General features: G+C 41.3%; 1 protein-coding gene across 10 annotated transcripts in view; it reads right to left on the bottom strand.

Annotated features, from left to right (window-relative positions):
* Positions 1-15363, bottom strand: part of abi1a (abl-interactor 1a) — a 50733-nt gene that overhangs the window by 34011 nt on the left and 1359 nt on the right. For all 10 annotated transcript variants that reach the window (XM_076888277.1, XM_076888279.1, XM_004551892.5 and 7 more), the window contains exon 2: positions 4998-5165. In XM_076888277.1, the coding sequence (XP_076744392.1) occupies positions 4998-5165 (168 nt within the window). The remainder of the gene's footprint in view (positions 1-4997; positions 5166-15363) is intronic.

The raw sequence follows: 15363 nt of genomic DNA, 5'->3' as shown, positions 1-15363 counted from the left end.
TCATCACCTCTAATAGAAAGTGTTGACCAAAATAGTAGCCAAGAGCCATCTTTGAGTTTCTTCAGGTGTCTTTCTTGATAAATTACTTTGTTTTTCCATCATGTCCCATCTTTCCATATCTAACACTTACTCATGAAAAACTTGATGTAACTATGATTGAATCAGACATCTATCGCAGGTAAATGAGAGAGGCTTTACTCTCTCTTGCTGTATTTTCAGTGCCTCTGGGTGAATTGCGTGAAATCAAATTATGCAATGGAGACTGAATTTAAGGAGAACGCATCCAAAAACACATACACCCTTTCTTCCTGTCCTCCCTCTCTATTCGGGGTATCACAGAGAGGTTCTCAATGCGAGGCACCGCTTTCTTCCACCGGACAAACAAAGCACTCCCTGTTCGCAGCCTCTTAGCAGCCACTTCACACGCAGCACAAGGTGGAAGCCCCGCTAGCTACTCTATTCTCCCTTTAGACCTTCCGCCTGAATACTGCAAAGAGATTGTAAATGGCAATGACAGCAGGGAAGGTGACACGCCAACAAACACCCAGAGGAACACATTGAAACATTTATGTAAGTTGTACTGCAGCAGGACACTGATATCCACTGAATAACAACAAGTAATTTGGGTACGATCAAATGTAGCAGAGACTAAATTATTACAAAATGTTGTAAATATAAAGACATCACATTTATGTTTTCTGATCCGCTACAAATGAGCCGAGCTTCATCTTCTGTGTCCACCTGCTTCATATCGAGCCTGCAGAAAGCACAATATTTTGTCTGACAGGATGGTCACACTGTCGATTGAGTCAAAAACAAGTCATAATTTCTTGCTGTGCCTTGGCAGAGACAGCACAAACTACAAGTTGGTCGCTGGCCAGTCATAGCTTGGCATTTCTCAAGACTCATGATGAAGAAGGGACCAAGTACTGGAAACAAGAAGGCCAACAGATAAGGGCACAGACAGCTGTCTCGAGTTTGGAAAAAGAAAGAAACGGGAAAAATGAAGCAGGGATTGCCTGATTTCTTCTTTGGACTCCTATTGTACGACATCACAAACACATGGTGGAAATTTTTACAACACATAAAAGAACTTTCATGTGCCATACGGAGCACCCTACAGTTTTCTAATTTGGCAAAACAGAACCCATTAGTCACTCGTATGCACCCCAGCACAAAGGTAAACAACATGAATGTGCTATATTCCAGACGGAGAGATGCCATCACAAAGCAGACACACCCTGACCAGAGTGAATCCCTCTTAACTGTGGGCAAACCAAAGAAAGCTGCCATGACGCCAGCACACGTCTCACCACAGGCACTGACTGTACTCTGAGGCATCTCTAGCTTTGAGCAGGAACTGGTACAGGCTTATGATACTGACAAAAATTGATTATAGGGAGAATTATAGGACTCATCCAGCGCACGCAACAGCGTGTTCATCATATTTCAGAGGCAAATGAGGAAATTTCCCCCGCAAGTTACAGGCTTTCCTCTCCATTAACCATTCAGCAGAATGCAACAGTGGCCTTTAGGGCTTCCGCTAATCTCATATCCATGAGCTGTGAGGGCATCACGATAATGATCCACCTCTGAACACGACAGCAGAGAGCTATAACAAACCCACAGCGTGCAGAGCTCACACAGCCCTCCCTTTTTGTTATTAAAAACAGAGATACGCTTCATAATGGCTAACTCATTAAGACCTCTGCTCTCACTTATTCATAAAAACAACCAGGCAGAGAAGAAGGCGTAATGAATGAAAAGGATATTAAGCACTGTGGCGTATGTTTGGCAACAAGACAAAGCTGCTAAATCCTTTACATTTCCAGAGACCAATTATATATATATATATATATTAAAAAAAAAAAAAAAAAGGCAGCAGAGTGTTATTCCTGTAGCTACAAAGGCTGTCAGCTGGGGAAAATAATAGTTTGAAGTAGATATGCACCAACTGGTCACTGGCTTTTCAGCTAATTAGCCTTGACCTCTGACCAGCCTTCCTATCATAATAATAGAGTACTGTGTAAAAACTTTGGCCTGCTGATCATCTCTTATTTTGCTTCCAAAGAGTCACGCTTTTGTGAAACTTTATTGCTCAATGATTTTGAGCAACAGTTCCCCGGGCTTTCTTAAGGTTTTTCAACAGGGAGATTCCCAAAGAGCTATTAGCTAAAACATCAAATCTTGGTATGATGTGCAGTGTGTCGTTCAAGAGTTTGACAAAAAGAGCAAAAATAGCACTACCAGTAGCACTACTAGCACTACCAAAAATAGATGGCTCCATGAAGGCTGCAGAAACAAGCATAACCACCTGACCAGAGTACTGTAAAACATGCCAACTGGCTAACATAAGCCACACTCATCAAATTAATTTAGCTTTTGGAATAAGTGCAATGCATCTATCTGCCATTTAAAATCAATTTCATTTACATAACAATGTGATATTAAATGGTTTTACGTTGCTTTTGAGTACACACCTTTGATTTCTACCACTGTGGTCAGAGTTGGCCATTTTCTTCGACACTGGATGTAGGCGTTAGTCTGACATTTATTCTCAAATTCAAGTGATTAGGAAATAAGTTCCTTTAAAATTAGAAGCTTTACAAGAAGGTACAACATGTTGGGTAAGTCACATTTACAATGTGAATTCTGTCCAGTAACATGGAGCACTTTATTCCAACATCTATCCAAGTGTGTGATTAAATGAAAAAAAAGGTATAATCAGGTGTAGCTGTGGAAAATATTTTTATTGTTCAATTTTTTATAAACAATGCAAATTTATATTTCTTAGAAAGCAAAATCAGAATCAGCCAAGGAAAGTGGCATTTGGTGCATCAATGCTCTTTTGGTGCTCTTGCTTTATTATTATAATTTTTTTTTTACATAAATGATAAAGATATAAAGATAAAGATAAATATAAAGATAAGCATAATGAGGGGAAACCTGGCTGTCAGCTGACCTAAAGTGACACTATTTAGTCATCTTAGAGGCTTCTCCATGGCTACACACTGTGCACAACATTGAGTTTAAATATAGCAAAGGAAGTCTGGAATTTCCCACGACAAGATACGAGACCATGGAAACAAAGTCAAATAGTGTAAACTAAGCGGAGTGTTTAGTGCACGGCCTTCTTTGCTGATCTGAAACAACGTGTCGAGCTGTCTTTCAAATATTTTTAGATGTAGCTCAGGGGGTTGTCATGGAGACTGAGGCAGGCAGTGGTGTCACAGTGACCTTGGTATCAGCTGAAGGCTGTTTGTCAGGATACTGACTCAAAACTTAGTAAAAGTAAATTTGTCTTTTTGGGAGTCTCTCTCCGCTTTCTTTGCTCATCATCAGTCATCGTCTGTTCCTTTCCCTCACAAACCCTCCGGCGTCGCAAATGATCTTTTCCACCACCAGACTAAAAATGTGACCTTCAGGACGTCTTGTTATCAAGAAAAAGCAGGGAAAACTAAATCAAAGGAACTAGAGCCTCCAGTCGTCATCCAACCACTCCAAGTATAGTCATTTTAACACAAATTTTGGCGTGCTCAGGGTGTGGTGAATCTCTCCCAGTTCTAATCTATGAGATGCCACATGGCTGGAGTTCTTTGTTTGATTTGTCTGAGCTCTTAATGCCTTCATTGGATGAGCGGCTGGATTTACCTGCACATGGCAAAACCCTCACCCTGCAGAGAGGAACGGCTACAGGAGTGAGCTACTGTATGTGTTAGCAATGTGGTTAAAGTCATTTAACAAAAGCGTTTAACAGTTAGGCTGCTAAAATACTGAACACTATCAATAAGTAAAAGAGTGAGCTACTTACTCTCAAGTATAAAATCAATATAATTTTAAAAGTCTCTGATCAATTGAACCACATTCATAATGAACTACATAATGCAATTTCAGGTTGATATTTTCCCAGAGAAAAACTTCCATCATCTCTTTTTTCCCCTCATGTCAGTCCTGAGGATACAAACCTCGTGTTTGCAAAAGCTTTATTGGAACTGGCACTGAACAAAAGTGACCAGGGGCTTCGTATCGAAGGCTCCGGTCGCACAGGCCTAGAGGCTGCAATCGCCTGGCAACCATTGGTTGCTAAAACTGAGTATTTGCCATCAGTTGTAGGTTGCTGGCAGTTGCTGTGAAATTGCTTGCTCAAGCCAAACTTGCTCTGACCTACAGATCTGCCAATGACCCACTGGTAACCACTAGGGAAAAACATGTATTGCTCAACATGTTGGTGAGTGGTTGTGGGTACGTTGCTGGCATTTCTTTGGCGAGTAAAGTGCAGTCACCGGCTCTTTGTGTGGAAGACACCGGCTTGTCTGCAAACACTTGCAAACGACTTGCTAAGTAGTAAAGAAACCGAAGAGGACGGAGAACATTTGTTTTCAAACTTTTACATTTCAGCTGTAAAGTATGTGATGCAAAGTTTTGCGTACTTTAAAAAGCACATCTAGGACAGGATTCATTTTGCTTGGGCAATAAACAGCGTGATGTGTGGCTTTGTTTCTTGCAACATGCCCGTTTCTACACAAGCTAAAATCTAAAAAACAAATAAAGTAAACAGCATTAAATAGACTTCTGACAGTTTGTGACTGACAGAAAAGTTTTTCTTTAAATAGGCGACAGAATAAAGCTTTCAAATGCTGTTATTTTAGCTTATTTATTTAAAAAAACAAAAGTAATATGCTGTGGATGAATGGATTACAACCAGCTATGACAAATCTAACCCTGTGTTTTGAGGATGTCGATGGCTGTTGGGGGAACTGTTTCATCATTTTTATGCTTCTCAACCACGCTGACATAAAATAAAAACAAGCAGACCACCAGTCAGGACTTGAGTAAGACTGATAAACCAATAAAGGGAACCATGGATGCTACCGTTTCATGCTGTGACTTAAAATAACCGAGTCTGTGTGAAAGTGAGAGGAGAAGTGGAAAGCGTGGGGCAGCGATCTTCACAGCTGCTTGGTCTGTGGCCAGGAGTTTCTGTGTGTATTTCTGACCTGAGAGATGTGGTTGATGGAAGACTCCATGCGCCGCAGCTGCGAGGCCTGGATGTCCAGCAGCTGCAGCACATTGTTGGCTAAGGCATTAATCTGGTAGGCCACGCTAGCCAGGGACTGGGTGGTGTAGGCTTTGGTTTCCTCCAGAGCTTTCCTCTTGTCCTGGGCCTGTGCACAGAAATAAAAATGTCAGTTACTATTAAAATTGACATAACATCCACCTTTTAACCTCATCTACAAGTCAGGTTTGTGCTGGCTTCAGGCCAAAAACACTGCAAAGACCATTTTCTCTCCAACTCTCAGTTCTGAGATACCACACTGTAACGGATCCTGAAGCCACCATTCAAGAGCAAAATATCCGCTTTTCTAAACTGCTTCACAGAACTGAACCTGACAGATTCAACACAATAATTCATTCGTATTATCAATAATAAAGCACAGCGTTGATAGCAACAGTTCAAGATCAGATAACAGCCACACCTCTGCTAATTCACATCTAGTTTAAGTAGGAAACTTTGCAACGTTATCTTACGTGCAGTTTTATTGTCCCCTTCTGTCTTCTCTTGTTTCTATTAATCTAGTTTTTCCTTTTTATATTTTTTTGTTTGCACCCTTTTAAAAAGCTTTCCAATTATTCTGTTTGGCTCTCCATGTGAATTTACAACATGAATACTCTTCTTTTTATCTATCCAATCACTTTTTTAAAAAGGTGCTACACAATTAAAGTACATTTTTATATATCATCATGTCAAAAAACACCTAGTATCATATTTTTTGGTATAATCAAGCATGTCTGTGTGGCCTATAACCGGCCCACTCGACATATATGAAGCTAAACATTTACATGTATGCAGCAATGTATTCAGTAACAATTTAACGACATGTTGTTCAGCCACCTCCCTTCAGACGGGCATAGCTCCAAGCTGATGAGCTGTTGTGTTTGATCTCTGTGGGCTCTTCCCTACACTGCTCTCAGTCACCAAGTCCAAAGAGCACTGCCTGGAGGGTAAACGCTGGGCTTTGATAACAGGGTGCTGTAATAGAAGACAGGTGGTGGCAGCAGTGGGTGAGGTGATGATAGCTAATGGTAGCATTAAGGGGGCAAAACAGGGGGGAAAAAAAATTTGACCATATGAAGACAAGAGAGGTGACAGTGCAAAAGAAAACAAACGATCAACGCAACTAATACACAAACTGTCCATATGGCTGGCTAAAAGCTCCTGACCAGGAGAGCTGCAGCGCCGGCTTTTCCACGGCCGGTGTTTCTTTTAGCGGGAATCAAAGCGGCAGATGTGTTGGGCGATAACAGCCTCAGGAAGCAGGAAAGATTCCTCCAGAGGGTTCAGTGCAAAAGGCCATCTGTTGAAATCACACACTCGTTCATGCGTGCACGCAGACACCTACCACTGACGCCGCAATATGCAATGTGGTGCGTGGATTAACAGCTGGAGGGAAACAGATGAAACAACAACCACAAACAAACAAACAAACAAACAAACAAACAAACAAACAAACAAACCAGCCTTTACATCCATGATAGCAATTTCCAAATTGCAAGAGGATGCAGATTTTTGCTGTATAAACAGATTAGTGAACAGCTCGTGCTTAGCTGTGCAGAACTGCTGGCCTACATATCACGCCACAAGTTAGTTTAAAATAAATAAACACGGCCCCGAAGAGACGTTGTGCAAGATCCATTCATTATAGATATACAGACTGCAAATGCAAATATGTTGTTTGCAATGCTGTTATAACTAAAAAAACTGCATGATTATGTTGTTTTTGTTAATGCACTGCAGCTGTGAACAGCACAGACAACCAGGCCCATTGATGTTTCGGATCACAAACGCTCAAGTGTGATGTGTAAACTCTACTGTCTCCATTTCTGTCAGACATACAAATTCATTCAAGGTTGCCAAAGCTTAAATCCAAAGAAAAGAAAACAACGTGATGCTGTTTGGGCTGCATTCTCGAACGGCTGCAGTGCAAAACGCTCCAAAACATGCACGATCGCCCGTCCTGCTGACTCAAAGTTTCCTGCGGTGTTAAGTACAGAACATGTAAGCTGATGACAGCACAAATTAACCAGTCTGTATCACTTTGAAATTGAAGGTGCAAGGCCAGGACTTAAAATTAGTGCACCACAGGCTGCCCTTCGCTGCTGTTTCCTCTCCTTTGAGACGCAGCCGCTACAACGACTTGTGCGTCAAGAAAGCTGACATGACGAAGCAAATAGGCCAGGCTGATCTTTCCTGGTTTACACGAAGGTAAATGTTTTACCTGCACATTAATCAAAAACTGACACTCTCAGTGAGCTGCACAGCCCGCTTTTCAGCTATTTCACTATATATTTCCCAAATAGTTAAATAACAGATCCCTCTTTGCCCTCTATTCTTCTTTTTCTGAACAGAATGATTCACTCTGCATTAGCTGCCAGAGCCGTGATATGAGGTCAGCGGTGGGTGCCGGGAGGACAGATGCAACACTTGATTGCATCGCCACTGGCGGCAATCTTAGATCCTCCTGCTCTAGTTACATCCCTGGCATCCCTAGTCCCTTTGCTGGTTCACGCATCAAATCCTCAAAACCAACCAGATTTGTTGTCCAATTACCCAGCAATCTGCACATTTCTTCAAAAAAAAGACAATGGGAGAGATGTAGTAGATCCTAAAAAATTAGAACAAACAGCGCTTTAGCAGACAAGGAACAAAGGGTGTGCACAATCTGCTCAAAACAACAGCACCGGCAAGCTGAGTACACTCTTCCACGGCAGGGAGATGCAGAGAATGAGGTGGGCTCTGAGAGAGCTTTAGCGCTCCTGGGGCACTTTATCTCATATTTCTGAGCTGAGTAATGACTGAGTGAAAGAGACTATGGAATATCCAGGCAGCAGCAGACAGGCTGTCAGCACCTGAGCTGGGTTTATAAGGGGAGTAGAGAGGAATGCGCGGGCTGACTACGCACAATAAATATGTAGCTGGGAGCTGGGGCAAGCGAGATAATCAACCACCACCCTGACAGCATAAAACACAAACACACAGAGTGACAATTCTTCAAAAACCCAAAATAATTGAATGCTGCACGTACTCAAGCTGAAAAAACTCACAAAAAGATAAAGGAGTGGCAGTCACAAGAAAGGCTTTCCTGTTTTCTGCAGGGTTTTTTGAAGCTCTTGGAAGGATAGACACTCTTCATCTCACCCATCCAGTCTGGCAAGATAACGGCCACTGAAGCGCAATCGAGTTTCTGGGTTTTTTTTCTTAAACAAGACGCCTCCATGTCAGGCTCTGCTGGCTGCATTAAGTGCCGTAAAAAGGAAAAACTCCTCGGGGTCAGACGGGTTCCTGCTTCCGTTCCGCCCAAAAGCAGTAGCAGAAGTAGGAAATGGACAAAATGAGTATTCCTCCTGATGATCTAACACGACTAAAAGAGGACTCAAGGAACTGAGACCAAATGTCTGTTTCACTGAATCATCCAGAAATTAGGAACATGACAAAAAAAAAAAAAAAAAAAAACCCCACAAAGGGTTCAGTGGTGGGATACATTTGTTGGTGTTGCAGCAAATGCTAGAACTTGCATAAACATTTCTGCTTCTTTTGATTTACACAGCTGACAAACCCATCTGGGTTAATGCGCTCTCACTTGTTCACAAGTGTGCTCAGCACACACACACAAAAAAATTAATCCCACACACTTTCAGGAATGTTTGGAATTCCGCAACATATCATAGATCCTCAAGAGCTGCTGAGGGGTTTCGCCATGAACCACAAGTGTGGGGGATGAGCTCGCAGAAGCCAAAAACAAACACAATGGGACAGAAGTACAGAACTTTTTTTTCCTTATCTATAATCTTCAGACTGAACATGAGGAAAAACTAATCCTAGATATTAGGCCTGACAACTCCTGCAACTTTGTCTAAAGGAAGAAAACCTTAGCAGGGATCAATCCTCTTCCCAAAGCAGTACTGTGCTGAGCTGAAAGAATGAGCCTAAATCCAGCTGGAAGGTTGTAGAGCTCACATGGCACTTTGCTGCCCAGTGATGTATCGACCGCTGATTACTGCAGACTGGACGGGGCAAGATAAGTGAGGCAGCCGAGAGCTAGTGAGCCGTTGTATTGATGTGCGGAAGGTGGAGCCCATGAACGAGAGACACGTTTAAGATCTGACCACGTGTTACCAAAGCTATTACCTGATCAATTAGTTCCCTCTGCCATCGTGCAGCGATATATTACAGCTCAAACGGAAGGCAAAACTGTGATAGCAATCTGAGACCGAATGTAACTATGTCAGTACCACTAAAGTTAAAGGAAGACTGTCGTTTCCAGTTTGCTTCTGCTGTGATTTATCTTTGGTGGTGTCCGTCTGTACTGGGACTTCCCCACGCTTCCATCATATTTGCTAAGTAGATCAGCTGATATGGCTGAACTGTGGTTGAGCTTTACTTTGCAGCTAGCTTAAGACAATACCTTGCTTTCTGCTTCTTACCAGTCTAGTAACATGCATTTCAAGGCAATTACAGTCGTTGCTTTACATATGATGGAAATAAAGGTACTTTCGGTGCAGCAGGTATCTGACACAACCATGAAAGGACTTCACTCTGAACTAAAACCCCGGCTGACAAATGTGAGATTTTCTTGAACTGACTAGGTTTTCTGTTTGACTTCCTTGTTCTAAGGTTACATTGGAAACAATTTGCTGGTCACTTTGTTCCCTAGTTGACATTTACTGCTCTGGGTGCTGGTTACTGCCAATGTATTTACCACCCCCTCATATGTCAATCGACAGTATTCTTCCCTGTGGTTGGTAGTTGCTTCAGTTGCTTGGCTAAAATTTTTCGATGGTATCTTGTTGCCACATTGCTGCAAATTGCTTTCTGTGTGGACAACGCTAACAGTTAATCAATATATCTCCAAGTTATTATTATTCCCAATTTACCAGTTACGAATGAGAAAATCCAAACTTCATAGGGCGTTCAATTCGCTACCATACACCTCTAAGAAAACCCATCAGATATTTATATTGGAGAGGCTGCTACCACTAACTTTGGGGTATTTGTCCTTTAAAAACTGACTTCAGAAATGATCAAGTATCAGTCTGGGAGCCCATCAACTGATCTCCTATTTTAGCCTCTCAGAGGAACAGCTAATTTCTTGGGGTTTTCAAAAGTTACCCAAGCAAGATGTCCTGTTCCATCTGTTATTCCCATTGGTTTACAAATGAAGACCTTTTTTTTTAAAGAGATAATAAAAAGATAAATTAATAGAATGACTGTACACCTGTATGCAACCAAACACGATCGGTCAACAGAACTACAAACGGACTACAAACAGAAACCAGAAAGATACCAGAACCACAAATCTTGTCCCTTGCCTACAGATTCTCCATACTCCTATAAAAACATGTTTATGGGAAAACGTCCGTTTTCTAAATGCTCTCTGCTTAAATCTGTGCCAATTAATAAGTCAGTTTATCACAGAACTGTTGAAGCTTTACTTTGTTTTATAAAGCCTAAATGTTTAAGAAGGTGCTAAGTGTTGAATTAACAATTTTCCGTATACATTATTATATCCACTCCTTGAGATGATTAAACTAAGAACGACCTACCTGCCGAGAGAGGATGGTGAAAGTGACTCTGGAACGTGTGAGGAATAAAGAAAACCTGCACATGAAACAACTTCAGTCCCTCCTTTTACAAGGTCTCGGCTCTCTAAAATTAAAAATTAAAAAATAAATAAATAACACTGCAGCACGATAAGTGAATTCATAATTCCTTCTCCTCCCTCAAAGGGGCAGATGGAGGCTGACTGAAAGGCCATAAGGTCTACCTGACCTTGAAAATCTGCCAGCACGCTATTAGAAATTCCTTCAGTGTGTCAGGGAAGAGACACAAAGGGGAAGTTTGCACATGAAGGAAACTCATTAACCTTTATTGAGAGACTTGGTAATTGCTTCATCTGGCAGAAAGCACAAAGTGCTTAACTGATAAACATGCAAAAAAAAAAAACAAAACACTACAAGTTGGGAAAGGCTTTACTCCTTATGAATCCAACTGTAAGCCGAAACAGTACCATCAGAATGAATCCAACTGTCCAAAACTCCCACACTGTAACAGATCAGTTCAACAGTCTGGATCAAACCAACCCCATCAGCTGAGGGGGAGGAGTGACAGGTGGTCAAAAGGATGAATGGGTCTGGCTGGTAGGCTCAGAGCCGCTAGGCCTCTCCGTGCTGCAAGAAAAACCAGGCCACTCCACAGAGAGCAGGAGAGAGGGAGAGGCAGAGAGAAAGGACAGGAAATGAGGACTCAAAGTAACCCAGAGAGGCAAAGCTATGTTAAAAAACAAAAACAAAACACAAACCTATATTTATCACCTTTAGGCAAGACTGGCCCTCTTCCAAGAGAAAAACTTTCACGAATTCTCCTGGGAAAAGCAGCACAGGACAGGTACACCAAGGTTATATGACCGGGATTGTCAAACTACTGATCGATGGCCAGGCCTCGCCTCTTACATGTGATGCTGCCAGCATCGATCACAAGCTCATATTTTAAAACAACTCATTCAGGAGCAGCCCGCACTTCCTTTTTTCCTTTTTTAAAGAAAAAGTGGGCATCGTGCTGCCTCAGCACAAAAAACAAAAAAAAAAAAAAAAAAAAACACACTTTCTTGCAAGACAGAATTTACTCTGACTTATGACCTCCTGGTTTTCTACATAACACTTCCATTTCCCCTTTTTTCTTTTTTTCCGTTGTAAACATCTCACTATACAGCGCTGCCACACATCGCTGTGATTTCATCAGGAATTTGGACCAAGTTGCAGGCAAGACCTTTCTAAGGAATTCCCAATTATCAGTGTAGTAAAGGCGTGTGCATTGCTGGTATTCAGATAGTGGAAACATTCAGATTCAGAAGACTTTATTTATCCTCGAGGGGCAATTGAGAGACTGACCTTGCCGACCATACATACAATACACAATGGCCCTGTATGGTGGCTTCAGGAGTGTCAGAAAAGCATCCATTCAAAATACATTAAGTGCCACAAACACCTTTCCTTGTTTGGAAATGACTGGACAATGATCGTGCACAATGACCGCTGAAAATTTTAAAGATTTATTGACTATAAATGTAGAGATTAAATGATGAGAGAGTTAAATATGATCGGCAGGACTGACTATCTGTCCTGGTGTACCACTCCTTTTGCCCTATGACAGCTGAGATCTGGCTTAAAGAAGGCCTTTAAACAGTGACTATGCACATAAGCATGACTTGTTCACATACAGTTAACACAGAGTCTGTGTTACCTTACTTAACAGAAATCTGTCGGTTTTACTGCACTTTTTGAACATTTGACAAACAAAAGTGGATTTTATCCTTAAGTAAAAAAAACTGACGGGCACAATATTTTATGCTGAAAAAAAAACAACAACAAAAAACTCTGAACTTTCGTTGGACGAACTCTTAAGACATTTGATGGATACCTGCCCAAAGACCAAGAAAAAAGGAACAAGGATAAGCTGCTGTTAACGTTTTTACCACAATCTGGGTGGTACTCATGTTTGCTTGAAAACCTTTATTGGTTTTAACCACTTTGTCACTATTAGTTTAAAGATTAAATATTTATTAAGTTTAGATAAGCTTTAGTTTTACATTTTTAGCTTTCAGCAGAATTATCCAGACAGTAAGCAGCTGCCTTTAGGGCCACAAATAGCATTAAATGTATATGCAGTAGTGCTCCCCGAGATCCTGTTAACCATGATATACACATAAGAAACCGATCAATTATAGTTATTAGCTCTAATTTCAGTTTCGTTTCCATTCGGTTAGTTTCCAAAGTGGGTTTTGGTCATTTCCGTTTAGTTTTGGTTTTAAATCACCATGATGTGGGTGGTGTTTGTCAGTGGAAAATAGACATTACAATACAAATATATCTCCTCATGCTGTAGAGGAATCTTAGCTTCCTGATCCTTGTTGGTTTGGCAAATTTAAACACACCGTCGAAAAGTAAAAATAATAATAATTCTTGTTCAAGTAAAAAATTGTTTCAGCTAGTTTTAGTCTTTTTCATCAGTCCAGCTGTTTTTATTTTCTTTACACATACTTTTAGTTTTTAGCTTCTTTTTAATAACCTTTATTAGAAATTCCTAAATACATTTATCTGAAAAGATGAAATCAGAGCATGTTTGGCTTTTGTTGCTTGAAAAATAACTCAGCTGACTAATTCATTTTTATGATGTTGTTTCCTGAGCTCTATAGATAACAAATACAGCCTAAGCATGACTATTAAAGCCTGAATTGTGTCATTACTGTGCTGACAACCCTCTCAGTGCGTCCTCTAGCCAACATGGCCAGGTGGCCCACTTTGCATACGGTAGACGCGTCCTTTTCGCAGAGGTTACACAAACATGGCTCTGATTTGCATGAATGAAAAAGGGTTTTGAAAACAGCTAAATATTCCAAGTTTTCTAATCAAAAGATCAATCAGAATAAACTGAACTGAGGTATGTTAATGCGAATCTTGTCTTGTTTTTAGAGGCACTTCCTGACACACAGAAAAGGCATTTCCAGGGAGTCGGTCTTCAGAGTCAGCAGGGCAAACAGGAAGCATAACTCTGACCCATCAGTGTGTCATATGCCACGCACGCACAGCTCGAAACGTGCTCTCAGACCAACAAAAGTCACTATCAAGTTGGAAAAGTGGGGCAGAGATCTGTCCTTGGTTAAACAGAGCTCTCACCATCTGCTTCAGCCCGCTGAGCTGCACTATAGTCCGCATAACCCCAAAGTCCCGATGACACAAGCACAGAGAGAAAGAAGCAGGGATGGAAATGTGAAGGAGGAGTGCAGAAAAGACGGGCCGATTCAAGCTGAGGCATGTTGATATGCGCGTGTTTTCGAGTGTGTGCGTTTCTATCAGACACAGAGAGCAGGAGAGAGTGTCTGCAGCAGACAGAAAGGGCTTATGAAAAGTGCACTCGCTTCACAGAGAGCTGGCGACGTGTGCTGAAAAGCTTAAAAATCCCTCTTTTTTTTTTTTGACGTCAGCGCTTCAAACAAGGTGCTCGACTAAAATACAGAGGCAGGATCAGACGCACGCCGCAGAACTTTTTGTACAGTTTAGTTAAAGTCTGAACTAAATTTACATCAAATACTGAGCTGCGGCCCGTCAGCATCATCCACTCCTGCTGCACCTTTTATGTACAGCCACGCACACAAAGACATCAGAAGGCAGCCGCTGAGATGTTCTTGCGAGTTTTCAGCTCATTAGTTTGGAGGGGGTTGAGTCCTATGACACCATTTCGGGAGCATCTTCTAAAGATCTACACGGCAAAAAAAAAAAAAAAAAAGCATGCGTTATCAAGCTCAATCTACAAGTAATTTTTGAGAAAGTAGAAGAAGAAAAGCCTATTTTACTAGTTTTAATGTGATGAAATCTGATGAAATCGGCCTGGTTCTAGTCCCCAAATGCACTAACTGCAAGTCACTTTGGACAAAGCACAAACAAACTGAGCAATTCATTTAAGGCAGCAAAAACGACGGAAAAGAATAAATAAAGGAAGGAAGGAAGGAAGGAAGGGGCAAAAACTGGAAATTAGTAATCAATATTGTTACGATTAAAAAGTTTTAAATAGTTTCTCCTAACCCCTCTACCAGTTGTGCACTCTTCATGAGCCTAAGGCTTCCTGTTAAAAGGGAGTTCTTCCTCCCCACAGTTGCCAAACGCTTGCTTATATGAGAATCAGCTGATCGTCGAGTTTCTTTTTCTACATACAGATATAAATTTATCTGTGTCGCACCAGCTTAAATAACTTCAGAGCTCAACACAAAAAAGCAAACCCATCTCGACCACAAGATCTGAGTGCGAGCGTTTAAAACGAGGCATGCTGATAAAAATGAACTTACAGCAGACAAACTATGATTTAAGTGACTATTTTAATTTTAAAGTTTGTCAGTATTGCTTCACTGTGGGAAATCACATTGAGACCTCTCGTTCTACAACTGGCTGTAGCACAGAAAATCCCATAACAAGGAAATTCCCACGTTTAGTTCCACAGCACTGCTTTTCACAGGAAACATAAAGAAAACGAAAACTCTCAACTTTATGGCAAAAGTGGCAAGAAAAGCTGCTTGACGGCCTCAAAAATGAGACAAAGTAGTCAAAGCTTTGCCCTGCAGCATTTGTGCAGGCACCCTGCCGCAGGGCAAAGTTGCCTAATCTTGCGAGGACAAGGAAGAAAACAAAATTACAGGGAGTCCTTGGGGAGTACAGCTGGAGAGGACACACCCTCTTTAGCTGATATGGGTGGGTTGTCTTCCTGCTGAGAAAAAAAAAAATGTGGGCTCTCTTTTCACTGCAAATGTTTGCCTG

This window comes from Maylandia zebra, linkage group LG9 (assembly GCF_041146795.1).
Source record: "Maylandia zebra isolate NMK-2024a linkage group LG9, Mzebra_GT3a, whole genome shotgun sequence".
Lineage (NCBI taxonomy): Eukaryota > Metazoa > Chordata > Actinopteri > Cichliformes > Cichlidae > Maylandia > Maylandia zebra.
The sequence above is the reverse complement of the archived record's forward strand: the minus strand, read 5'-3'. Positions and strand labels throughout refer to the sequence as shown.